Below are 21,082 nucleotides of genomic sequence, written 5' to 3' on the forward strand. Positions count from 1 at the left end.
CTACCAGAACTTAATTTTTAGGTAGTACAGAAGTTAACTAAACCAAGAGAAAACTGCAGCCCCAGGAAAGCAGGGTTTAACTTTAGAATTCATCTTCTCTAAGATAAGTCTGTCAAATATGGTCAATAGTTATTTTTAAAGCAAAACCCTCCACACAGATTTTCACAGAGATGAAGTAAAAATGTTCTAAGAGCAAGTATGAGTTAAGACAAACAAGAAGTTAAAATTGGAGTTCTAATAACACTGGAGTGAATGTAGCTACTAGGAAAGTTATATAGGCTTCCTAACATCTCCTCCCATACAGCTGCACTTACACATGAATCAAACACCCCCACCCTATCTTACTCCATCAACTTTAGAGCATTCTTTCATTTAAATATAAGATTGAAGATTAAAACTTATGATATGAAAATTATTTTGGAAAAATTATTTTTAAGGTGTTGTGGAAAAATATGGAATGGGATAGTTACTATAATACAGAATACTTAAAAAATGTTGAGAGTAAAGTATCTGAAAGCTATAACTGCATACCCAGTTCATCTAAAGAACTGAAGAAGTACAGCCATGCTTTATTACAATTCATTTGCTAGAAGTACTTCAATATGAAGTAATATATCCACTTCTACTTTTCCACATGATTAAATTTGAACAGCAGTGTAGGAAAAATACATGAAAATCAGTTTACAAATTTATCCACAAGACAAATTACTATTTTGGTGGATATAAGGATAAAATACATTTGAGTCTGTCTGGGAAGTAATTGTCTTTCTACAAAATGAAGCCATTCAGCTTCTCTCAGCCCCAAGTTAAAGATGTCACAGTCTTTGACTATATCTCCATCACTGATTATCATTAAGAATCCTGTGCTTCTCTGAACACAGTGGAGTAGGGAGTAGAAGCATCTGTGTTTAAGACTCTGGTACTATCCCTGTTTATCTATGCTGCAGAAACAAAATATTTCTCAGAATACAAGCACAATCAAAGGAAAGGCACTTTCAGTCCCTGCTGCATCAGCATCACAACACCACTGTCAATTCCCAAGTTATTTCCCTACTACCATAGAGGCACTATAAACCAGCTATTGCCTTTGCTGATGAAACATTGTGGTTGAAATGCAAGGCAGATAGGTTATGTTACATCTATTATTTGAACTTTCTCCATTCTATACCTCTAAATTGGAGTAAGTTAATTATCCTTTCTTTGACGGGGCTAAGTGAAACAAGTGCTTTACAAATCCTCAAATCAAGAGAGTTCTTTGGAAGATAATAGAAGGCTCCGTACTGCAGTCAATGAACTCTGATCTACAAAATCTTTCTTCCATTTACATCCCTAGACCTAAATACAGTTTCTGACATGTTTAAGCAGAAGGATTTAATCCTATGCACCCTCATTACTTTTTCTACAAAAGGCCATTTTTATACTTGAATTAGTGACACTTGATCCTGCTTCACCCAAAGGATTTTCATCTCAAGACCAGAATTTTAAGTAAATGTAAGTGGAACATGGGAAATGGGCAGGGTATAGAGAATGGGGATGAAATGACACACCAAGTCACCAGCTGAATAAAGAATTTCATTTGGCAAAAACTGAAGACCAACATAAGAAAAAGCAACTAGTCACTGATAAGCAATTCATCCAATATTATTTTACTTCCATCTCTTTTACATCTAGATGTTTTAACAAAGCATTGAAAAACAGTAAGAGAAATTGGAATGCCTCTGAAGTTTAAGCTAGTTAAGAGAGACAGTTATTTACAACAGAGGTGGAAACCAGAGGAGCAGAAGGCAGGTATGGAATTATTTAATTATATTTTGTTTTAACCAAGTACCTAGATGATACCTGAAGTTATTCTCCCCCCTCATCCCATGGGGAGTTGCTTTCCAAACCATAAGGCTCCTCAAACCAAGTAGCAAAACCCCAGAATATACTAGCTGAACATTTAAATACTCTACTTCAAAAATACTACCATGATGCACCTGGAAGCAGTAGCATAAGTTTCTGATATCTGTTTTCTCCTTAGAGTAAACTCCTAGAACCATTTCTTCCTACCAGTAATTTGCTGCAGTATTATATCTGAGGCATTTGTTGTACTGTATCACAGGAATGGTCATCCCCCTAGAAAGGCCAGCTCATTGCTCTGTCACTCAAATAGTTACTGTAAATGCTTCCAGGGAATTTAATGGTGAAGGAAATGCAGGCCACATCCCTTTAGTAAGAAGTCGTTTCCAACTGCAGTTCCATGGGATACCACATGAAGGTGCCACGGGTCAGTTCAAGCCTAAACCTTCTGAAAAGCAAACACCACTTTTTACTAAGCATTTAAATATCTCTGACCCTTGTGCTGAAGAAAAATGATAAACAGATTTCCCATCCTGAATGAATAGATGGTGCCATTCACTGAAGGAATATTATAGCCTAGCAGACTTTTAACTGAATTGATTCCACAGAATCAGAGTATGCTGAGGTGCCTTTCTGTGGTGCTGCCCTCTGGCCTCTCATTCCCCAGTCTGCCCCTACATCCAGAGTTGTCCCATTCCAGGTGCAGAACCTGGCACCTGCCCTTGCTGAATTTCATATTTTCATATGAATGAATATTCATATATTCAATTCAGTTGGTGACTGTCCATCTCCCTGATTTGTTAAGGTCCATATTAACCTCCGTCAATCTACGTGACCAGGATATCATCTTCCAAAAATAAAATGTATTAGTTATACTTTACTCCACATGCCTGATACTTTTTCCCTACGGAGCAGTAGTTTTATACTGCCACTCACTTCCCATCAGGGCATGATGTTTCTTGTTTGCCACCTTATTCAGTCATTGGTTCAGTAACTTGAAAACAGAGGTGCCATTTAATAACTGCAATCATTTTCTGGAGTACATATCCCAGAACTGGAGCACAAAGTAAAAGTATACCCATTAAAGTATGAAGTTTGCCTTCTTGAAGACTTGCAACCATATAATGCCACTTCCCTGCCAAAACAGGAGTCCTCAAGCTTGCAATTACTTAAGTCAAAAGATAAAAATCCAAGAATGTGGTGAAATAAAAATACAGCTCCCTAACTGCAAAACTTGGCTAATTTTTCAGCATTTCACAAATGTCCAGCTATGACCCTCCAAGGGCCCTGCTGCATCTCTTCTGAGCCTGGCTATTTAACAGCCCAAGGCCCAGGTGATGCAGAAGTGGCCACCTGACTATTCAGCTGCTTCCTTCAAACGATAAGTTGAACACTTCTCACATGCAACTAACACCCTGCATAAGAGAGGATTAGTCTGCACATTCATTACAACCTATCTGCTGCTTGGGAAATCTTACCTATTCAGGCTTTCTTCTTCAACTCCAGTTTCCTGAAGTGTGTTTCTCCTCTCCACTTCTCAAGCACATGAAAAAAGGTGAGCATCGTTTTTATCCTCTCACCCGCTGATTCCAGTGACACGTGAATTGTTAGGAGCTTCCTTAATTGGGCTGAGACAAAATTCCTAATGCTTAATGCTGCTTAGGGATTGCGTGCCTCTGAACAGACCAAGGATGACACAGCAAATATAACCCTAGAAATAGCTGAAGGTAGGAACAGTGCAGAGGCCCTGGATTATGCAAAACTCCCCAGGTATTAAGTCCATTTCATATTGGAAGTTCCAAATCCTCCTCAAGATCCTGATTCTTCAAAATTCAACAACTCACAGATCTAAGTAATAGATAATTAAAGTAATTATTCCAGATACACGGCTTTTTAATCTAGTGCTCCTTCATATTAAAAAAAAAATGAAGAGGTTTTCCCATAAAAAGTTGCCCTATAGAACCTTCAGGTCACATCAGAAACCTAGTCCCTTTGGAAAAAAATCATCTTGACAGAGGCCAAGATGCACATAAGGGATTTCCTAGACAAACTACAGCCCCATCCAACTCAAAACTGGAGCTTAGAAAGCTGCTGTTTTATTCTGGTACCCTTTTACTACAAACAAAAATCTCCTCGGTACTACTGGCAAATGCTTTTATCTTGTACTTATAAAAAAGCAAAGACAGATACAGATATAGTAAAGTAATGTACAAAATTAAGCTGGGGAATTTCCTTGTTTTAATTTTGGACTCAATCTTACTAAGTTGTCTTGGTCATCCAATAGTCAAGGTCGAGTTTTCAAAACTACTGATGTGAACAGCTTTTTGTGTGATGTGACAGCTCTGATTATTGTAACAAGGCTAAGTTTAAGTTTTCTTTTTCCTTTCCAATGATTTAAACCACAGAGAGATCAAGAAGTTCACGTTTCCTATGCAAGTACTGTTACTGGAGAGCCACAGAAAAGCAGCATTAACCAAAGCCAAACGGGGCAGGCTAACCCTTACTCTTGTCACAGGAAAGACAAACAGTTTCTTTGCAAATACACATGCAGTAGAAGAAACAGTACTCATTTAATACTGTTGTAGCTGAGCACTTGAGAGTTTTGCTCTACTGCTATACAGCTGAAGTAGCACTCATGAAGACTGCTGTGAAATGGGCAAGTAACATACCACAGCCTGAAAGAATATTTCAGTGTAAAGCATGATTTACAGAGACTATCCTATTTACTACTTCTATTGCTGCTTACACCATGTCAGAGATTAGATCTGCAAAAGCTGTTTATACAAGAGATCCAAAGTCAGAACAAATGACTGAATAAAAACCATTATGATTTGTGAAGGCCATTATAAATCATCAGGATGAGTGAGATTCCCATTTCACAGCATTTAAATTATGACTTTGTTTGAGAAAACTACTCAGAAATAAAAAGGACTTTAAAAGTTTGATAAAACTGCTTTGATAAAACTATGTGAAAGCCAAGTTAACCAGTCAAGTGTAGTATTCTCAACCCAGATCTGTTTACTGGAAGGTGAAACGTGAAAGATGCTATTCTTAGAGAATAAAAAGCTTCTTACTAGTGCCTAACTCATTAACTGAGGTCTTGCCAAGGCAAGGTTTGTCTGTTTGCCAAAAGACAATCTTCATCAAGATGGATTGTTTCTCATTAACTCCATTTTTCTGAAGCAATAGTTACCTGTACTACACTATCCTGAAAGACTGTGCTCCCTTATAAGAAGTAGTGCAGAATTTCTCAGTAAAAACCTCAAAGTTTCAGAAAGACTCTGAGAAAATCTTACAGAAACAAAACTATCAAAGAGATTTCAGAATTGTATCATTCCATTCAGGTTTCTTGTTCTCTTAACTGAGGCATTTGTATAGAATTTCTCTGGCATAATAGGTTTAAGGTTAAATTGCAGCACATTTAACTAAAATAGTGACAGTTCTAGTAGCAAGTTCCTAGTCTGCTAGCAATTTAAGATAGGCTTAAATGGTTTTAAGAACATCTTTATTATCTTTTTAGTGTGAATGTTTAAGTTAGACAGTATTATGAAGTCATTAGAACAGTTGAAAACTTCAAGTGAGAACTGAAGTGTAAAGTGCTTAAGATTACATAACCCCACTTTGTGTATAATTTAGTGATAAATCAGGTGACAAGGTACAGGAGCAAGTCAACCCCAAACTTCCCAAACCATCAGATCTAGCACTGCAGCTCTTTTGTTGAATTAATGGGGTAAAGTACTAATATAAAAATTACTTCCTTATGTCTCTTCAAGGGGAGGGGGGGGAGGAAAAGGGAAGCAAGATAATGAGTTTTTGAGTACTGTGTGATCCAGTAACAGGCTCTCTGTAATCAGGCAACTCCAAACCTACATATTCATGAGGTTTTCAGATCAGATAATGCTCCAGTGAAGCAAACTGACACCTCTGTAAAGTCAGCCAAATAAAATTCTGTAACAAGCTAACAGAATAAGAGTCCAAAGAAAACCAATTTAAACAGAAGAAGAGCTGAAAGAAAAGGAGTTTACTTCCAAGTACAATGAAGTATCTTTGTCTTGTCATTACAATGATGCATCTAAGCAAAGTTAAATCAATAAACAATTTTATTAATGCAATTATTTACACACCTCACAGGTACTGAGGATTTCATGCCTGAGCAGACATCTCCTATCCCCCTCCTGAGAACTCTCTGAGCAAGTGATTTGATTGAAAAGGATAAGTGGCTGTGGAATTCTGAGCACAAGAACCACCCAAGGAAGCCATTTCCATGAAGATTCTGCAAACCACTGTTCTGACCTACAGCATTTCGAAACTCACTTCCAAATATTTACTTTGCTATCATGCAACAAATACTTCTAATCACTTTCTCAGAAAGAAGACTGCATTTTTAAGGAAGTGAGGAGACCCTTTGACCTGTTCTAGTAAAGTTACACTCCACTACTACTTGCAGACAAGCCCTGTCAGGCCCCCCACTTTGTGTGCAGCCTGGGAAACACAAGGGACTGGCTGATGTCAAGCTTGTTGATGAGCATAAGGGAACTATCGTAAAATTAGCACTTCCCCAGGAACTGAGCCTATTCCTCAACTTACCTCTAGCCTTCCAAATTCAGAAAGATATTAAAAATATACATAACATGGTAAGCCTACTGACACTTGCTTTTACTTCCCTGAGACCATATAAATTGCCTTAGATATGAGAGGGCAAAAAAAAAAAAGATCAGGCACTACCAAATATTGCAGACACTGCTAGGGCTAGGTGCTGCAATAGAAATACCAGGGGAAAGTTTAGCAATGACATTTAAAAGGTTATTACGCAATTCCTTGGTACCACCTGGTAACTGTCGCTTATTTTCATATCACATTTCAGCACTTTATGAGCACAAAAGGGAGACTATCTTTATGGTACCAGATACAGGACAACAACTTTAAAATGGGCCAAACAGATTAGGAGCCATCAATTCAGAACATACACCAGGAGTTACGTGTTCAATGTCTTTAGTTGTGCCCTAGAAGATAAGGAAACTTCGCTTCCTTCCATTACCCAGTAATTATATCTGGTATCAGGTTCCACCTTCATAGGTAGTTAACACTGGGTTAAGGAATATACCTACAGAATTTCCTCTACATATTAAAGAAAACTACTTTCTCCACCACACCCTCTAAAATTTTTTCAGTACTTTTTTTTTTAAACATGACACTGTCCTTACACAAATACCTCACTCAGTTACAGGCCTTGGTTAGTACAGCCACCTGTAACTAAGAGTACAAAACTGCTCCTCTTTCCTACCCACAAGATCAAATGGCACATAAGAGCCCTTCACACTTCCTAAAAGCACGTTAAGAAACAAAACATAATACCGAAATCTGGAAAAGATACAAGTTTCCCTTCTTAAAGCAAGTGTAACACTTTCATACCACACAAATTGCTCAGGACCTTCCCCAATGGAGTTCTGCTTTCAATATTAGGTCAACCCTCCCTTAGGATACTCCAAAGGTCCCTTCCCATCAAAATTACTTAATGATCATTAAAGAACTTACTCCTAACCCAAGCACCCCGTTACAAAAGTCAACTTTCAGAATGAACCATTGGGAACTCCAGTAGAAGACACACAGCTTAAGATAAGAAAACGTCTAGAAAAGATACCCTGAAACTACAAGCTGTGCAAAAAAAGGAAGCTAAAAACCAAGGAATATTGGTTTACACCTTCACAGAAGTAGTGCTGGCTGCAGGAGAAAGGAGGGAAGAATGGCTGATGTTCACAATTAATTCAAGTCATTTGGAAAGCAAGTTATGCTTAAAATAGGAACACACTTTTTGTTTCACTTCTGCTGCAGCAAACTCCATGTCCAGCAGGTAGGGATATATCATCACACAGGAAACAGTTGGTCTTGAGATGCAGTCCAAAGCACCAACTTTTTAGCCACAGCACAGAGTAATTGCTTTATTTGTTTGATGGTTTTTATGTCCTTAAATAGTATTCACAACTATAATCAGTTTTATTTTTTACCTTCTGTGTGAAGTCAGTGTCTTACAAACACGAACTTTTTACTTCACAGAAATATTTTTTCTGCTGTTCTAAAGACACAAAAGCCATCAAGAAGTGCTATCTCAAAACCCCCTACTAAAACCAGAGTTATAAAAGAAGTTACAGACGCTCTTCAAGAGCACATATAAACACTGCATTCTTAGGATTCTGTAAACTTCATACTCTCTATACAGGAAAATACAGGAAATATAAAACAAACTATTGTTTATCTATTCGTGCCAAATAAGTCTTCTATTTAAGACACCATTCAGTAAAGTGTGATTAGTCCAAATAGACCTCCATGTTTTAAACAAATCTTCCAAGGCTCAGATATCCTTCTTTGAGCTCAACCACGTTTTAAGCCATTTAACCGGCCTTGCAGTTGTTTTTATGGGTCTTTTTTTTTTAAGTGTCACCTAGTTTCAGCAAATAAATAAATACACTTGGAGAAACTTTATACTCATATTCTGTGCAAGTAACATAACGGGGCAAAAATATTCTACAGAATATATCAAAGTGTGTTGGGGAGACTCTCAGGTGATCACTTTGAATATGCAAACCGCAACACTTACTTTTCATAGACCAGTTCCTCATCGGTACAGAAGTAGTGGGTATTTACGGTACTTTTCGGTTTAGTTCGTAAAGTAGCGAAGTACAACCGATCTGAAAGACAGATTAGAGGCACAGTGTCGGACAGCGGAGGCAGCCGGCCGCCGCCTCGGGGCACGCCTGTCACCGCGGGGCGGAAGAGGCTCCGCCGCTCCTTTTTCTGCTGCGTGAGCGGCGGCGGGAGCGCCCGGAGCGCTCCGCCCGCGGGCCCTGCCCCTGCCGGGGGCCGCTCGGCAGCGGCTCCGACCCAGCGAGCAGCGCGCAGCAACAGCAGCCGCGGCGAGCAGCCCGCGAAACCCGCCGGGCACGGGGGCCGGGGCCGAGCCGGGCGGGCAGCAAAGCCGTGGGAGGGCGGTAGAGAAGGCAGGGAGTTTCCCCGCTGGGGGAGGCTCCGGGACCCCGCGGGCAGGGGATGGGGCGGCTCCCGCCCCGCTCTCACCTTTCACGAACTCCGAGGCTCCCCCCAGCACTTCGGAGGCGGCCGCCGCCGGCTCCATCTTAAAGAGGGCCCGGAGCAGCGAGGCGCGGGGCGGCTCCGAGCTCATGGCGCTCCGGGGCAGCGCCGGCGGGGCCGGGGCGCGCTCGCTGAGACGCGACCCGCTGCCCGGAGTGGCCGCCCGCCAGGGCCCAGGGTGCTGCGAGCGCAGCGGCCGCAGCCCGCATAGGAGCGGGAGCGGAGCCGAGAAGAGCCCCGGGACACGACGGGCAAGCGCCCGCAGAGACTCCAGCTCCACCCCGCCCCCAGCCAGGAGACGCCCCCGGATAAAGCGGCAGCGGGCGGTTACCAGGCGACCGGCGGCGCTCTGGCAACCGCGTTACGGAGCCTTTGTGTCGCCCGGCCCAGGGCTGACGCTGCGAGTGACCGGCCCCCTGCGCTCCCCCCGCTCCCCGGCCCGGCAGCGCCCCTGCTCCGGCAGGCAGCGGCCCTGAGCCCGACACCGCCCCGCCCTCCGCCCCGCCTGCCCGGGCAGCGCCGCCGCGCCCCGCTGCGCTGGGGCTGCTTTTCCCCGCCCGGGGGCGGCCCGTGGCAGAGCGCCCCACGGGCACCGGGCGGGTGTCGCGCACAGCTCGGAACGGGGCTGAGCCGGAGCGCTACCTCAGCAGCGCGGGTGGGCTCCGGACGGGGGCAGGCGGAGCGGCGAGGTCGCCTCGGGCGAGGGGGAGCCGGCGGAGCGCCCATTGCGCTACCTGGGACACCCTTTGTCGTGACAGACAGGTCGGCTGACCAATCAGAGGTCGCTCTACTATGCCTGCAGCCAATGAGCTGGCGGCACCCCGGGGAGCGCCCCGCCCCAGGCCCCCCGCGGCCGCCGCTTCCCGCCCGGGCGGTGCCGTGGGGCGCGGGGCTGGAGGGGCCGGGAGCCGCTTGCGAGCGCTGAGGGAGCCGCGCCCGTCGGAGGCGCGGAGCTCTCCTAACGCGCTGGTTCGAGCTCCGGGCGCGTTCTTCCGCCTCTCCCCTTTAGAAAGAACTGGTAAGTGCCAAACAGGGCAGACTGTCCGTCTCAGCTTTACAACTAAGGCAAAGGTTGCGACGGAGAGGTTCCTTGAGGAGAGAAGAAAAAGGGGGTTAAAAAAGTCACTCTTCCCCTGAACAAACAAAAAAATCCACTCTTGAAACACCTTTAAAAGATGTTGTAATACAAAGCCATAGGCAGCGCTGAGGTTCACATATGTATCACCAGCTTTCCGTAACACGTAAATAACCTACTGTAACCCCCAGTTCGTACAATTAATCCTGGTGTGTCTGCTAATGAGGCTAAACATGAGCGTGAAACACTTCTGACTCTTCAGTTTTTAATCTGGTGTCATAAGCGCTGGATAATCTTTAAAGCTTTACAAATAAGGGGAAGCACTACAGAAGACACTGCAGCTGTTTTATGTTTGTTTAATTTTTGTGTTGATTCTAATGCTTTGTACTTGCATTCTTACACTGCTTTTTTTCAACGTTTTTGGAAAAGCTCCGAAACTAGTGTGCTAAATATGACCCTGTTTTTGCCTGATTCTGGAACCTGAGAAAACCTCCTTTTCAGTCAAAAGTACTATTCCATACAAGATGTTCACAAGACTGAGACTGCAGTCTTATGTACCAGCAAATTAAATAAAGGTTGTTAGAGGGTTGTTCCTTTTCATGGAAATCAGTGTTTATCTTTAGACTCTTCTTTACAACCTTAACAAAATCAAGTATTTCACTAGCGTGTTTTTATTTACAAGCAATTCTCTGAGGGGTACTATATCCTGTGTAAGAGATGGTATTGAGGTATATTGCCCAGAACTGCAGGGTTTTAATGCCCTTTTTTTTTCCCCTCAGACTTTCACTGCAGTTCAATGTAACACATTTCTAAGTCAGTGCTGCACTCTGCTTAAGGGCAGTTTGAATGAGCATACTCAAAATAGCTTTAGCAACACTCCTGGGAAAGATGGAACAGTCTGCAGCCTAGAATCCCGTATCTAGAACCTGTAGAAACAGAGTTTGTGATAAAGCCTAAGGTATGTAAACCCATCCAGCTGGACTGGTGAATCTAGGAGGCAAATATCACTAGATACTGAAGCCCAGCTGTCAAATTCTTATATACTGTTTATATGTCTTCTGCAAAGTTAAAAACACAGTTTTCATTGTAGAAGAGTTCTCATTTGTGGAAATTAGCTGCAGCCTTTGTAAGCATCAGAAATAAACTAACATTCATTTTCTTCCCTGTAAAAATATGTGCAAAATAACCTCTATATTTTTCCAATTCCAGTAGTGTCATAGCTATTAGTATGATTATTTAATGAATTTCACTTTGTAAAGTGCTAGCTTTAAGAATATTTTAAACTAATACAACTTAGTTATTCTAATTAAGACTATGTACTCGTTTTGAGATCAAATATCAAGGCTGTAGTGACATCTTGTGGCATTATTTTGTAAAGAAGAAATTTTCTTGTACATTTTAGCACTATATCTTGGGTTTTTATCACAGATTTTTAAAATATATATTTTAGATACCATGTTTAAAATCCTGTGTTGCATTAACTGTAATTTCATAAGAACATACAGAGGTGGTGATGATTCTGTGTAGACTCCAAAATATTGCCAAATGACATAGATCATCTCACACAGAAATAATTATATACATATTATTTTGTTTAAAATATAATTTTTGGTAATGTATTTTCAGTAAAAAATCTTAAGACGTTTTTATAACTACCAAGGCATAAAAAAAATCCACTTTTAAAAATAAGCAAACCCCTTTTGGTTCCAAAGTACAATGAATTACGGCTGGAGCTTAAGTCTTATCTTTGTATTTTCTTTGCTAAGATTAAAATGATTAAGGCTGTTGGTTATTTTATGCCTTTTCTTCCTTCATAAGTAGGCCTTACCTAAATTAAATGAATGTATGTGCCAACAAGTACACTAATTTTTTTTAAAAAAACAAATCTTGGTGCTTCTCATGAGTATTCAAACTGTGAGCTTACTTTAGTCATCTTAACAATAAAAATTTTGGTCAATAATCTGAAAATAAACACATCACAAGTCTGCTTTCTGTATTTTATTTTACAATGGTGCAAATTAAATATAACAGTATAATTAAAAGCTTGTTCTATTAATTCTTTCACTGATTCAGAAGACAAAAGAAGTCCTTCACTCCAACAAAGAGCCCAATACTACAGTTTGGCTGAGTTGACAGTTCATTTCACATTTCAAAAATAAAGTTAACAACAACTGTGAGTCTTCACACCTCTAGCTGATACTGCACAGAACAGAAATCATAGAAATTTGCATTTCTGGAAAGATCATAGACCTGTATACTACTTAGCACTACAGCACCATAATTAAAAAACACTTTTCACTATTACAACAAAATTAAGCAGACTTTACATTGCCATGTTAAGATTCTGCCCTTTAAATCTTACAAAAGTACTGGGAAGACTTCACTGAACAGAAATTAAATCCTTTAATACTGGTAGAACAAGGCAAAAAAGTCCTTCATTTTCCCCAAAGACTCACACCCTGCTGTAAAGAACTTGTCATATTTTTCACTCTTGTTCAGCTAACTTTTTACAAAAAATGATAGAATTATATACCATTTGTGCAGATGCTATTTGTGTGCTAGGTATTAGCTGTGACTGGCTGCCTACAGCTACCTTTGAACTGATTCTAAGAATCAATTAAAAGCTGATGCAGATGAAACTAAATCTGCTTTGGATGCCAAATCTGATTCTGTGACCCAGGAAAATCACTGTGTGTCACTCCACACCCCCCAAAAAAATAAAGCCCAACCCTTGTGCAACTTCATTGAAAAGGTTTGCCCTGTCTATGTCAATAGAAGGTTTCCAGAATTACAGAGTCCCAGTCCAACAAAAGCCATTAACAGCAGCTCTGTTTCTTGCTATAAGTAATGTCAGAGAATTCAGAGACTGATAATAGTGCATCCCTGTCAAATACCACTGTACCTTAAAATAGTTTTTTTAAAAATGCTTTACCCATTTATTGTACATTTTAACTCTGTTGTCATAGCCACCAAAAACAGAGGAAAAAAGGAACTAAAAAGTAAATACTCATTGAAAGAGAAGCCAAAAAAACAGTAGACCTGTAAAATTACAAAATGTACACTGTAATAAATGTTGAACACCCTGCTCTTACTAGGAACTGGAAATAAGAAATTTTTAACTAATTGAGGATTTTCCTGGGTGCATGTTTGTAACAACATATATGCAAAATATCAAAATAAAACTAAGTACTAAAGAGAATATTAATAACTAATATTCCATCCTCTTCTTCTGGCTGCTTATATAAGTTTCATATTTCATGTATTCATGTTTCTTATATTTCCATCCTCTAGGATTTACCTTTCAGCTGCTTGCAGTGTTTCAGCAACTCCAGGCAAATCAATAATAGGAAAAAAAGCCACATCAAAGATAATTTTCCATTCACTGAGCAGGAGTAGATATTGTAGGCAATGGTTTAAGGACTATCTGAGATTAAGGTGAGGTACTTTTCTGGCTTTCATAGCAGCTTCAAGAACATCTCAGAACACCGAGTAGCTTATATACAAACTTCAAGAGGGTTTTGTACAGAGGCCAGAAGCCTGGCCAGCAGTTCACTGTAGCTCTTCTACAGCTTCACTGGAAACTGGGTAGGAGCAGGTGAGGAGTGGGAAGGCAAGGAAGCATCTCAAAATATAACTGTCACAAATATGCCTAGACCTCATTTGACTGGATATGTATATTCAGGGGAAAAAAATCCAAATGTTAAGATCTGAAGAATAGGAATGCATTTTTCTCTGCATGTTTCTGAAGAACTGACCTAATTAATTAAAGTAGCTTTTCAGGTTTTAAGGAAAAGAGGATGATTTTATCACAGCTAAGCATGATTATATATTCTTTAAGTTTTCTCAAAACTTACCTTTGTGACTTAGTTAGAAAGGAAAGAAATACATAAAAAGCTTAGGGAGACAAAATCAGAGGCTACAAAGAGGGATGGTCAAGATGCAGTAATTACACCTTCTTCTCTCCTTGAACTCAGTACAATTCACTGAGTATTGTTTAACATTTAACACCTTAAATTCGTTGGCTTACATTTTATTTTTGTGATTGGCATAATTAGGAAAGCCAAACTGAGAAATCATGATATTAGAATATTTTAAGGGCATGCCATCATAAATATTAACGAGTTTATTTACACAGTAGGATCTCTGTAACAAATGCTCTGCTCGGTGCCACATTCCAGAATAGCCACTGTTAGTGTCTTTTTCTAAATTTCTTATGTCAACAGGCTTCACAAACACTCCTGAAGGCTTTCCAGTATGCTTGGCTACCAGAAAATTCATGGCAATATCATCACAGTTTTGAGTTTCATCTATTAAGGCGTAAACTGCTTCTGGCTGCTGTTGAAAGTCTTCTAAATACCCACTGTGAAAAAATGCTGCACCAATAAGCACCATAGAATACTGATCTCCATTCCCAAATCCAGGGTTCTGCAGTTCAAAGCTGCCATAACTGTATACGCCTGAAGGAGTAGAAATGTGCTTTCTAGGAACAAATCCCACTATGTGCTCTGGAAATTGCTGAAAGAAAAAAAGAAATTTAACACATATTTCACAGTGCAGGGTTCACTTAAGTACGTTCATCATTTATGCAATTCTTAAATGAAAGGAGGACAACATTATTGCCAGGAAAGAATTAAATTGTTGGCATGTGGTCCTTTGATCTGCATAAATGTCGCAATTAAATACAGTTTCACAAAACTGACAGTCTGCCTCATTCCATATCACATACTGCCAACAAAACATCTACCCACAACTGGCAGCTGTGTATTTGGCACTGAAAATAACTTTACAGATAATTTCTTGTGCTTTGCAAAACAAAACACACAAGACTACTACACATTTAAATAAATTCAGCAGTTAGCAACTTCATGGTTTTGTAAAGTAAGAGTTAAAATTTTAAAGTTACAGATAACAGATACAGATACTACTAAAGAACAATTTTGCTATTTCTACTATTCAGTGCTTTGAACTCCCTAAAATCTAACTTTAAAGCTAGAAAACCAATGGTAAAACAGTGTGATACATTATTGTTCTAACTAAAACTATTAATCTCAAGTGCAGCTCACAAATACCTCCTGCCAAGATGCAAAAGATTACCTGCCAGACGGAAAAGGCAAAAGCAAGGTCATGCGCACTGACTAGTGTGTCATCATCCATCATTAAAACAGCTGAAGGAGGAAAATAAGAGAAAAACTTTTAATTGATCAAAAGATTAAATACATGAGCACAGTTTGCAGCACAATATTTGACAAATGAAATATAAAATTTCTACAACTATTAAGCTGAATTGCAATTCCTTGAAAGTAGATTGATAAAACATAAGTAGATTTCAAAGCTAAAGCAAGGTTACAGCTTTGTGGTAACTGGAAGCAAACCTAAGTTTTAGATTATTTGCCAGGCTGTTACAAAACTCAGCAGCCTTTGATCATCTGTAGTATAGCTGGAGAAATATCTGTTAGAAAACTTGGGAGTGTTTGGCAAAGCAACTTAAAATTCGACTAATCTTGTGTAAAGATACAACTAGAATAGAGTTAGGTACTTTTTAGCATATACACTACTACATAAGCAAGTTAAATTGCCCAGGCAACACTCAATATTAATAGAATATTCCTACAGAAGGAAGACTCTTTGCCTTAAGTTTTAGACAAAAGACTGCCAGGAAGTGGAAAAGGAAGGATATTCTTAGCTCTGAACTGCAGGTGCATTAAAACTTTTAAAATTTACATCTAGCACAGATCTTAGTACAGTAAGAAAAACACTGGGGAATTTGAAGTTTCCAGTGTCTTCCTAGAACTCATGTGTTTGGACTAGCAGGCATGATAGGAAGGGGGCAATAAATACAATTACCTTTACTAATCATGAGTAAGGTCAGGTCTGTAATGCAACATATGGGGGATTTTTCCACTTGAAACAAACAGGATTTATTGTTGTACACGTCCTAGAAAGAGCTTAGGAAGAACATTTATATGAATACCCAGGAGACTGGGGAAAGTACTCTTAAATAAAAGAGTGCATCATTTGAGATAGAAAGCCAGACAGCTGGGGAGGGAACTTTCTCAGAAGAGCAGAACATGCTTGAGAACTTAGTCTTAAGAAGAATGGACTAAATCAAATCTCTACCAGATGACTTAAGTCCAGATTAGTGCAGACACTCAACAAACAACATGCATTTTGAATTTCAGTTTATAGTACGGAAGGAAGAGCAGCTGAACTACCCATGTTTGCCTGACAAAGGAAATGGAGAACTGTTGCAAAAGACCTTGAAATGCATTTGATATTCCTCTTTTCTTTCCTTTACTCTTCACTGACAGCCTGGTGGTGGTGTGCACCTGATATCATAACACAGGATTCCTCTATTCTACCCACACTCTATGAAGTGGTCCAAAAGATCCATTGATTTATTACACAGTATAACTCAACCATCTCTCTTTTAGCATTCAGATTTCAAGCATGAAAATAATATTAGTAATAGTGTTATGAACTGCTGATTACCTTTTGTTTCCAGGTCAGGGAAATTCTGTAGTCTGTTCCTCATACGATTTACAGTTTGAACTTTAAAGACAACAGGGACAGGATGAGGCCCCAAGGAATTCCACATTTCCTCTGGTGTCTTCTCACCAATGTTGTTCCACACAACAATTACTTTATGTAGGTGTGGGATTGCTTGATAATGATTTAAAAGCTTTAGCAGTAAGTCAGTTCTATTGTATGTCTGCATAATAAGAGTAAATGAATCCAGGGCAGACTGAGTCTGGGTTTTTGGTTCCCTTCTCGAGTTGGGCAATTTGTCATCTTTGATAGTGGGGAGCAAAGCTGTTAAAGCACCTGCCACAAGAAGCAAGACGATGATCACCACAGAGGTGAAGCGCAGTAGGCGGATTCCCATAACTCTTCCTGGAAGCTTACAGAAGTGAAAACACCTTTGAAACAAGTAACAGGAAAAGTTTTCATTAAAGCCATGTACAGTTTTATCTCTTGATCAAAACTCACAAAATATTAAGTACATTTTCATTTAAGTAAGCAAATAAGGAGCACTTTGGCAAATTACTTTCAACTATCAAGACAGGTGTTTCTTGTACCCAGTTTCTGTGTTTACTTGCTTTTCACTCTTTTTGGTTAACTTTGGATTTCATTGTTTTGTGAAATAAATCTAGAGTAGTTCTTTAGAGTGTTCATTGTTTCCTAATTTCTCACTACTACATTTTTGATTGAACATTTACATACCTCACCAAGTCTATCCAGTTGAAAGTAGAAAGCAAATTTGTACAGAGATTCAGTGTTTTCAGCACTGCAGGAGCTCTGCCTTAACTGGGAAGCAAAAAGGAGAGAAGGTGCCTTCTCAAAAGCTCTGGCAGGAAGGAGGAATAAAACGCTCACTTTTTCTGTTGCTCAAGCACCACACAGAAGGAACAATTTTTATAACTGATTTGCTAGCTATTTTGTCAATAGTTTGTATATCTGCTTGATAATGGTAATTGGTACAGAAAATGCGATGCTGGTCACACTAAGGTTATAACACAGAGGTGGAGCAAAAGAAACATGCCAGATGGAGTAATGCAGGGATGCAATAATCTCAGCAACAGCTGAACTGATACATCTAGAACTTGTGAGAAAATGGCAATGTCAGATGCTAGGTGCTACCTATCTGTTAACTGTAAGTGTAGATATAGTTTAAGGCAGAGGTTTCTGGATCCTCATGATCCTGGAATTAAATAGCTCTTAAAAAGCAGCTTCTAGAAAGACAAGCCCTCAAATGTTCTTCACACAGTGATAGGATATCCTCAATTGGAAGGGACTCATGAGGATCATTGAAGTCCAGCTCCTGGCTCTGCACAGGAAAGGTCCCAAAATTCCACCATGTACCTGAGGGCATTGTCCAAACACATCACAGCTTGGTGCTGTGATGATTTCCCTGGGGAGCCTGTTCCAGTGCCCAACTACCCTCTGGCTAATAGACTTAGATATTTCCTAATACCCAGCCTAAACCCCCTGCCAGAGCTTCATGCCATTCCCTTGAGTCCTGTCACTGGTCACCAGAGGCAAAAGATCAGTGCTTTGCCCCTCCACTTCCCCTAGTCTGGAAGCTGTAGACAGCTGGGAGACCTCACAGACCCTTCTTCTCCAGCCTTAACAGACCAAGTGACCTCAGCCACTCCTCAGATGGTTTCCCCTCAAGGCCCTTCACTATCTATATAGCTCTTCTTTGGACACTCTCTAACAGCTTTATATCCTTCTTATACTGTATTCTTATAAACCTGCACAGAACAACCTTGAGGTGAGGCTGCATCAGCACAGAGCAGGACAATCCCCTCCCTTTCCCAGCTGGCTGTGCTGTCCCTGGTGCCCCCAGGACAGGGATGTCCCTCCTGGCTGCCAGGGCACTGCTGTCTCATGTTCTACTCGCCACTGACCAGGACCCCCATGTCCCTTTCATGGCACTGCTCTCCAGCCTCTCGTTCCCCAGTCTGTCTGTACATCCAGGGTTGCCCCATTCTAGGTGCAGAGTTTGGCACTTGTCTTTGTTGCTTTTCATACAGTTTTCCTTTTCTCCTTCTTTACTTGCAAGATTAGTGCAAACTGAATAGAAGATGAACATTCCAAGCTTGCTGCTAACTCATCTATATATATTATTGTAATACCATTACTCATGTATGCATATTATTCATGTTAGTCTGTGAGTAATTTCTAGGTTTTCAGCAGGGAATTCTGATCAAATACACTGATCCATGACAGCCAAACAAGTACAATTTTTGAGAGAGTATCTGTGGGGTTTTTTTTTCACAGAATTTTGAATAATTTCTCTCCAAAGTGCAAAAAATATGCTTGAAAATATGAGTGATCCACGACAGCCAAACAAGTACAATTTTTAAGAGAGTATCTCTGGGGGTTTTTTTCACAGAATTTTGAATAATTTCTCTCCAAAGTGCAAAAAACATGCTTGAAAATATGAGTGTAAATTATTTTAGTGTAAAACGCCTCACAACTTACCTCATTGTTGCCACGTAGGATTGTTTTTCTGGCTTCTTTTTAGGGCAGTTTTTTGTGATCGTTGAATCTGCTGGAAATTAAAGGGACTCTATCACTGGAGATCAACAGTTATCCACATGCTACCCAGCATTCTTTTACAAGTAAAAGGCCCTCCAATTATTGACTGATATATGCATTCATGGCATATATCAGTCAATAATCCCATCCCTTTTCCTAATGCTCAGTTGAATAACTATCTCTGCCTTTCAATGAACGCTCCCGAAAGAAGTCATTACACCAGATGGTTAAAAAGAAAAGAACAGTCTGTTTCTCTGCATGTAAAATTGCTGCTTTGTGCCAGTGCAATGTCTGTGTGTTCCATCCCTAAGTTCAGTTATAGAGATACAAGTAGGTCCTTAGAACCTGACAGGTGTTCCTTTGCTCACCAGGCACCACTAAAATATATATTTGGCTATCACAGTCAGGCAAATAAAATTTTATCCCAATAATATTTTATTTTCTGGGTCATCTCCTTCACACTCTCACTAAGATTATCAGTTGTATCAGAGGTTTAAGACACTGCATTTTGGTCTCCCCATGAGGTTTGGCAGCTTGGAAAATATAAGTGCAAGCACATAAAATAAGGGTATACAGGACTCAGGACAGCAATATAGGAAAGCTGTGCTCCTAGGTTGTTGGAGAGATTTTTGTTCCTTTAAAACTCACCAAACAACCAAAGAGTTGTTAATTTTAGAATGGTACTATGAAAGCTAAGAGCACAAGAATTTGTTGAATAATTGAACCTCTGTGAAATTCCATAAGAGTAATTTGTTTGGCCTATATAAATTTGTTTCTTAAAACTACAGATTTGTTATCTGTGTGTATACCAATCTGAACATGTCCACATATACAGGTCTCCCCAAATCTCAGATCAAAAGTTACTATTATTTTGTGACAAGAGGCCACTGAAACTATTTCCAGAAGCTAACTGCTTGTTGTGCTTGCTTCATTTCATAGGGAACAAACAATCATGCCTGACTTCTAAAAATTATTAGCAGCAGTGGCAACACAGCATTTATGAGGTCCACTCTATTCCCATCAAATGTGCTTTTCAAGAAGTGAACCTCAGATCCTCTTTCAGCAGCTTGCAACACTTACCAGTGCTATTGTAATGATTAATTAAACGTTAAAAGCATACTTAAAACGAAAATATAAATACTGTTTGCTGTTTATGAGACTTTGCTAGCCATACCTTCTAGTGCTTACGAAAGGTGTAGTGATAGCCAATGATGATATTACTATCTATTCTCAAAATAAACGTCTATTTAGTTGTTTTAAAATTAGCATCACGGCACTTTCCAACAAGCAAATGCAGGTAAGTTTCGCCAATTAAGTTAGGAAATTTCAATGCCAGATTGACGTCTTTTAGAAAATCACACAATATTGCAGAGAACACAAAATTGTAGAAAATAAAATCGCTACATCAACAACCAGTATTTTAATCCTCGTTCTAAGAAAAAGTTCTCGAAAGGGGTCCCCTCCCTTGGCGGGCAGCCCCTTTTAACAGCACCCCGTGGTAGCTGGGCGCTGTGGAGAGGCAGCGACAGGCAGCGATAGGCAGCGATAGGCAGCACCGCCCGGCACCACCCGCCCCCAGCCCCACTCACGTTAGTAGGCGCCGCTCTCGCCGCTTCCTCCGGCCGGGCTGTGCCTCGCAGGGGCACCGGCAGCACGGCGGAGCAGGTACCGGCCCAGCGCGCCGCTCGGCCCCGCACAAGCCGCTCCGGTGACTCAGGGGCGGCCGTGCGGGACCGCGGCAGCGCTACGGCGGCGGCCGAGCCCGCTTCCTGCCGTGCGTCCCTGCGCTTCCTCCCGGCAGGCTCCGGGTTGTAGTCCAGGGTCCTGCGGCGGGCGGAGCGCTCCGGCGGCTCTGGCTGTCATACACCGAGCGCTGCCACAACAGCTGCACCGGGAGCAGCCGGCATCGCAGCCGGGACGCGAGCGAGCGGCTGGCACGGGACGGAGAAGAGCTCACGCGTGGGGCGTGCTGTGTTTCATTAGCGGGCGGCGCGGCCCCGAGCCCGGGCAGCCCCCGCGGCCCCGGCCCGGCCCCCGGCG

General features: G+C 40.9%; 2 protein-coding genes across 7 annotated transcripts in view; both read right to left on the reverse strand.

Moving 5' to 3' along the window:
* Positions 1-9,401, reverse strand: part of CDC14A (cell division cycle 14A) — a 50,804-nt gene extending 41,403 nt beyond the window's left edge. The window contains exons 1-2 of one of the 2 annotated variants that reach the window (XM_039718485.1): positions 8,911-9,401; positions 8,435-8,525 (exon numbers count right to left, since the gene is read on the reverse strand). In XM_039718485.1, coding sequence (XP_039574419.1) covers positions 8,435-8,525; positions 8,911-9,016 — 197 coding nt within the window. In that variant the 5' untranslated portion in view covers positions 9,017-9,401. The remainder of the gene's footprint in view (positions 1-8,434; positions 8,526-8,910) is intronic. The other variant, XM_039718478.1, reaches the window with a different exon arrangement.
* Positions 9,402-11,983: 2,582 nt separating this feature from the next.
* On the reverse strand, positions 11,984-21,076 carry EXTL2 (exostosin like glycosyltransferase 2). Of its 5 annotated transcripts, none has more exons than XM_039718512.1 (6): positions 20,632-21,076; positions 18,986-19,052; positions 17,222-17,305; positions 16,490-16,917; positions 15,095-15,165; positions 11,984-14,515 (listed from the first exon to the last, which is right to left on the reverse strand). In XM_039718512.1, the coding sequence occupies exons 4-6, from the start codon at positions 16,881-16,883 to the stop codon at positions 14,024-14,026; spliced, it is 957 nt and encodes a 318-aa protein (XP_039574446.1). In that variant the 5' UTR covers positions 16,884-16,917; positions 17,222-17,305; positions 18,986-19,052; positions 20,632-21,076; the 3' UTR covers positions 11,984-14,023. The 5 variants fall into 5 exon arrangements, 4 of the variants coding, with proteins under 4 accessions (XP_039574446.1, XP_039574456.1, XP_039574433.1 ...); XM_039718522.1 differs by having other exon boundaries at positions 18,986-19,055; XR_005628571.1 differs by lacking the exon at positions 17,222-17,305 and adding an exon at positions 15,845-15,945 and having other exon boundaries at positions 14,447-14,515.
* Between the last annotated feature and the right edge of the window lie 6 nt (positions 21,077-21,082).

Source organism: Passer montanus, unplaced genomic scaffold (assembly GCF_014805655.1).
Source record: "Passer montanus isolate IOZ18808 unplaced genomic scaffold, ASM1480565v1 scaffold103, whole genome shotgun sequence".
NCBI lineage: Eukaryota > Metazoa > Chordata > Aves > Passeriformes > Passeridae > Passer > Passer montanus.

What these genes read in the sequence shown, in the direction of transcription:
- EXTL2 (XM_039718499.1), bottom strand. An exon ending in CCCTGACCTGGAAACAAAAG is followed by an intron (nt 15,166 to 16,489) that starts GTAATCAGCAGT and finishes TTCCTCCTTCAG; the next exon opens with CTGTTTTAATGATGGATGAT. An exon ending in TTGCCTTTTCCGTCTGGCAG is followed by an intron (nt 14,516 to 15,094) that starts GTAATCTTTTGC and finishes TTTTTCTTTCAG; the next exon opens with CAATTTCCAGAGCACATAGT.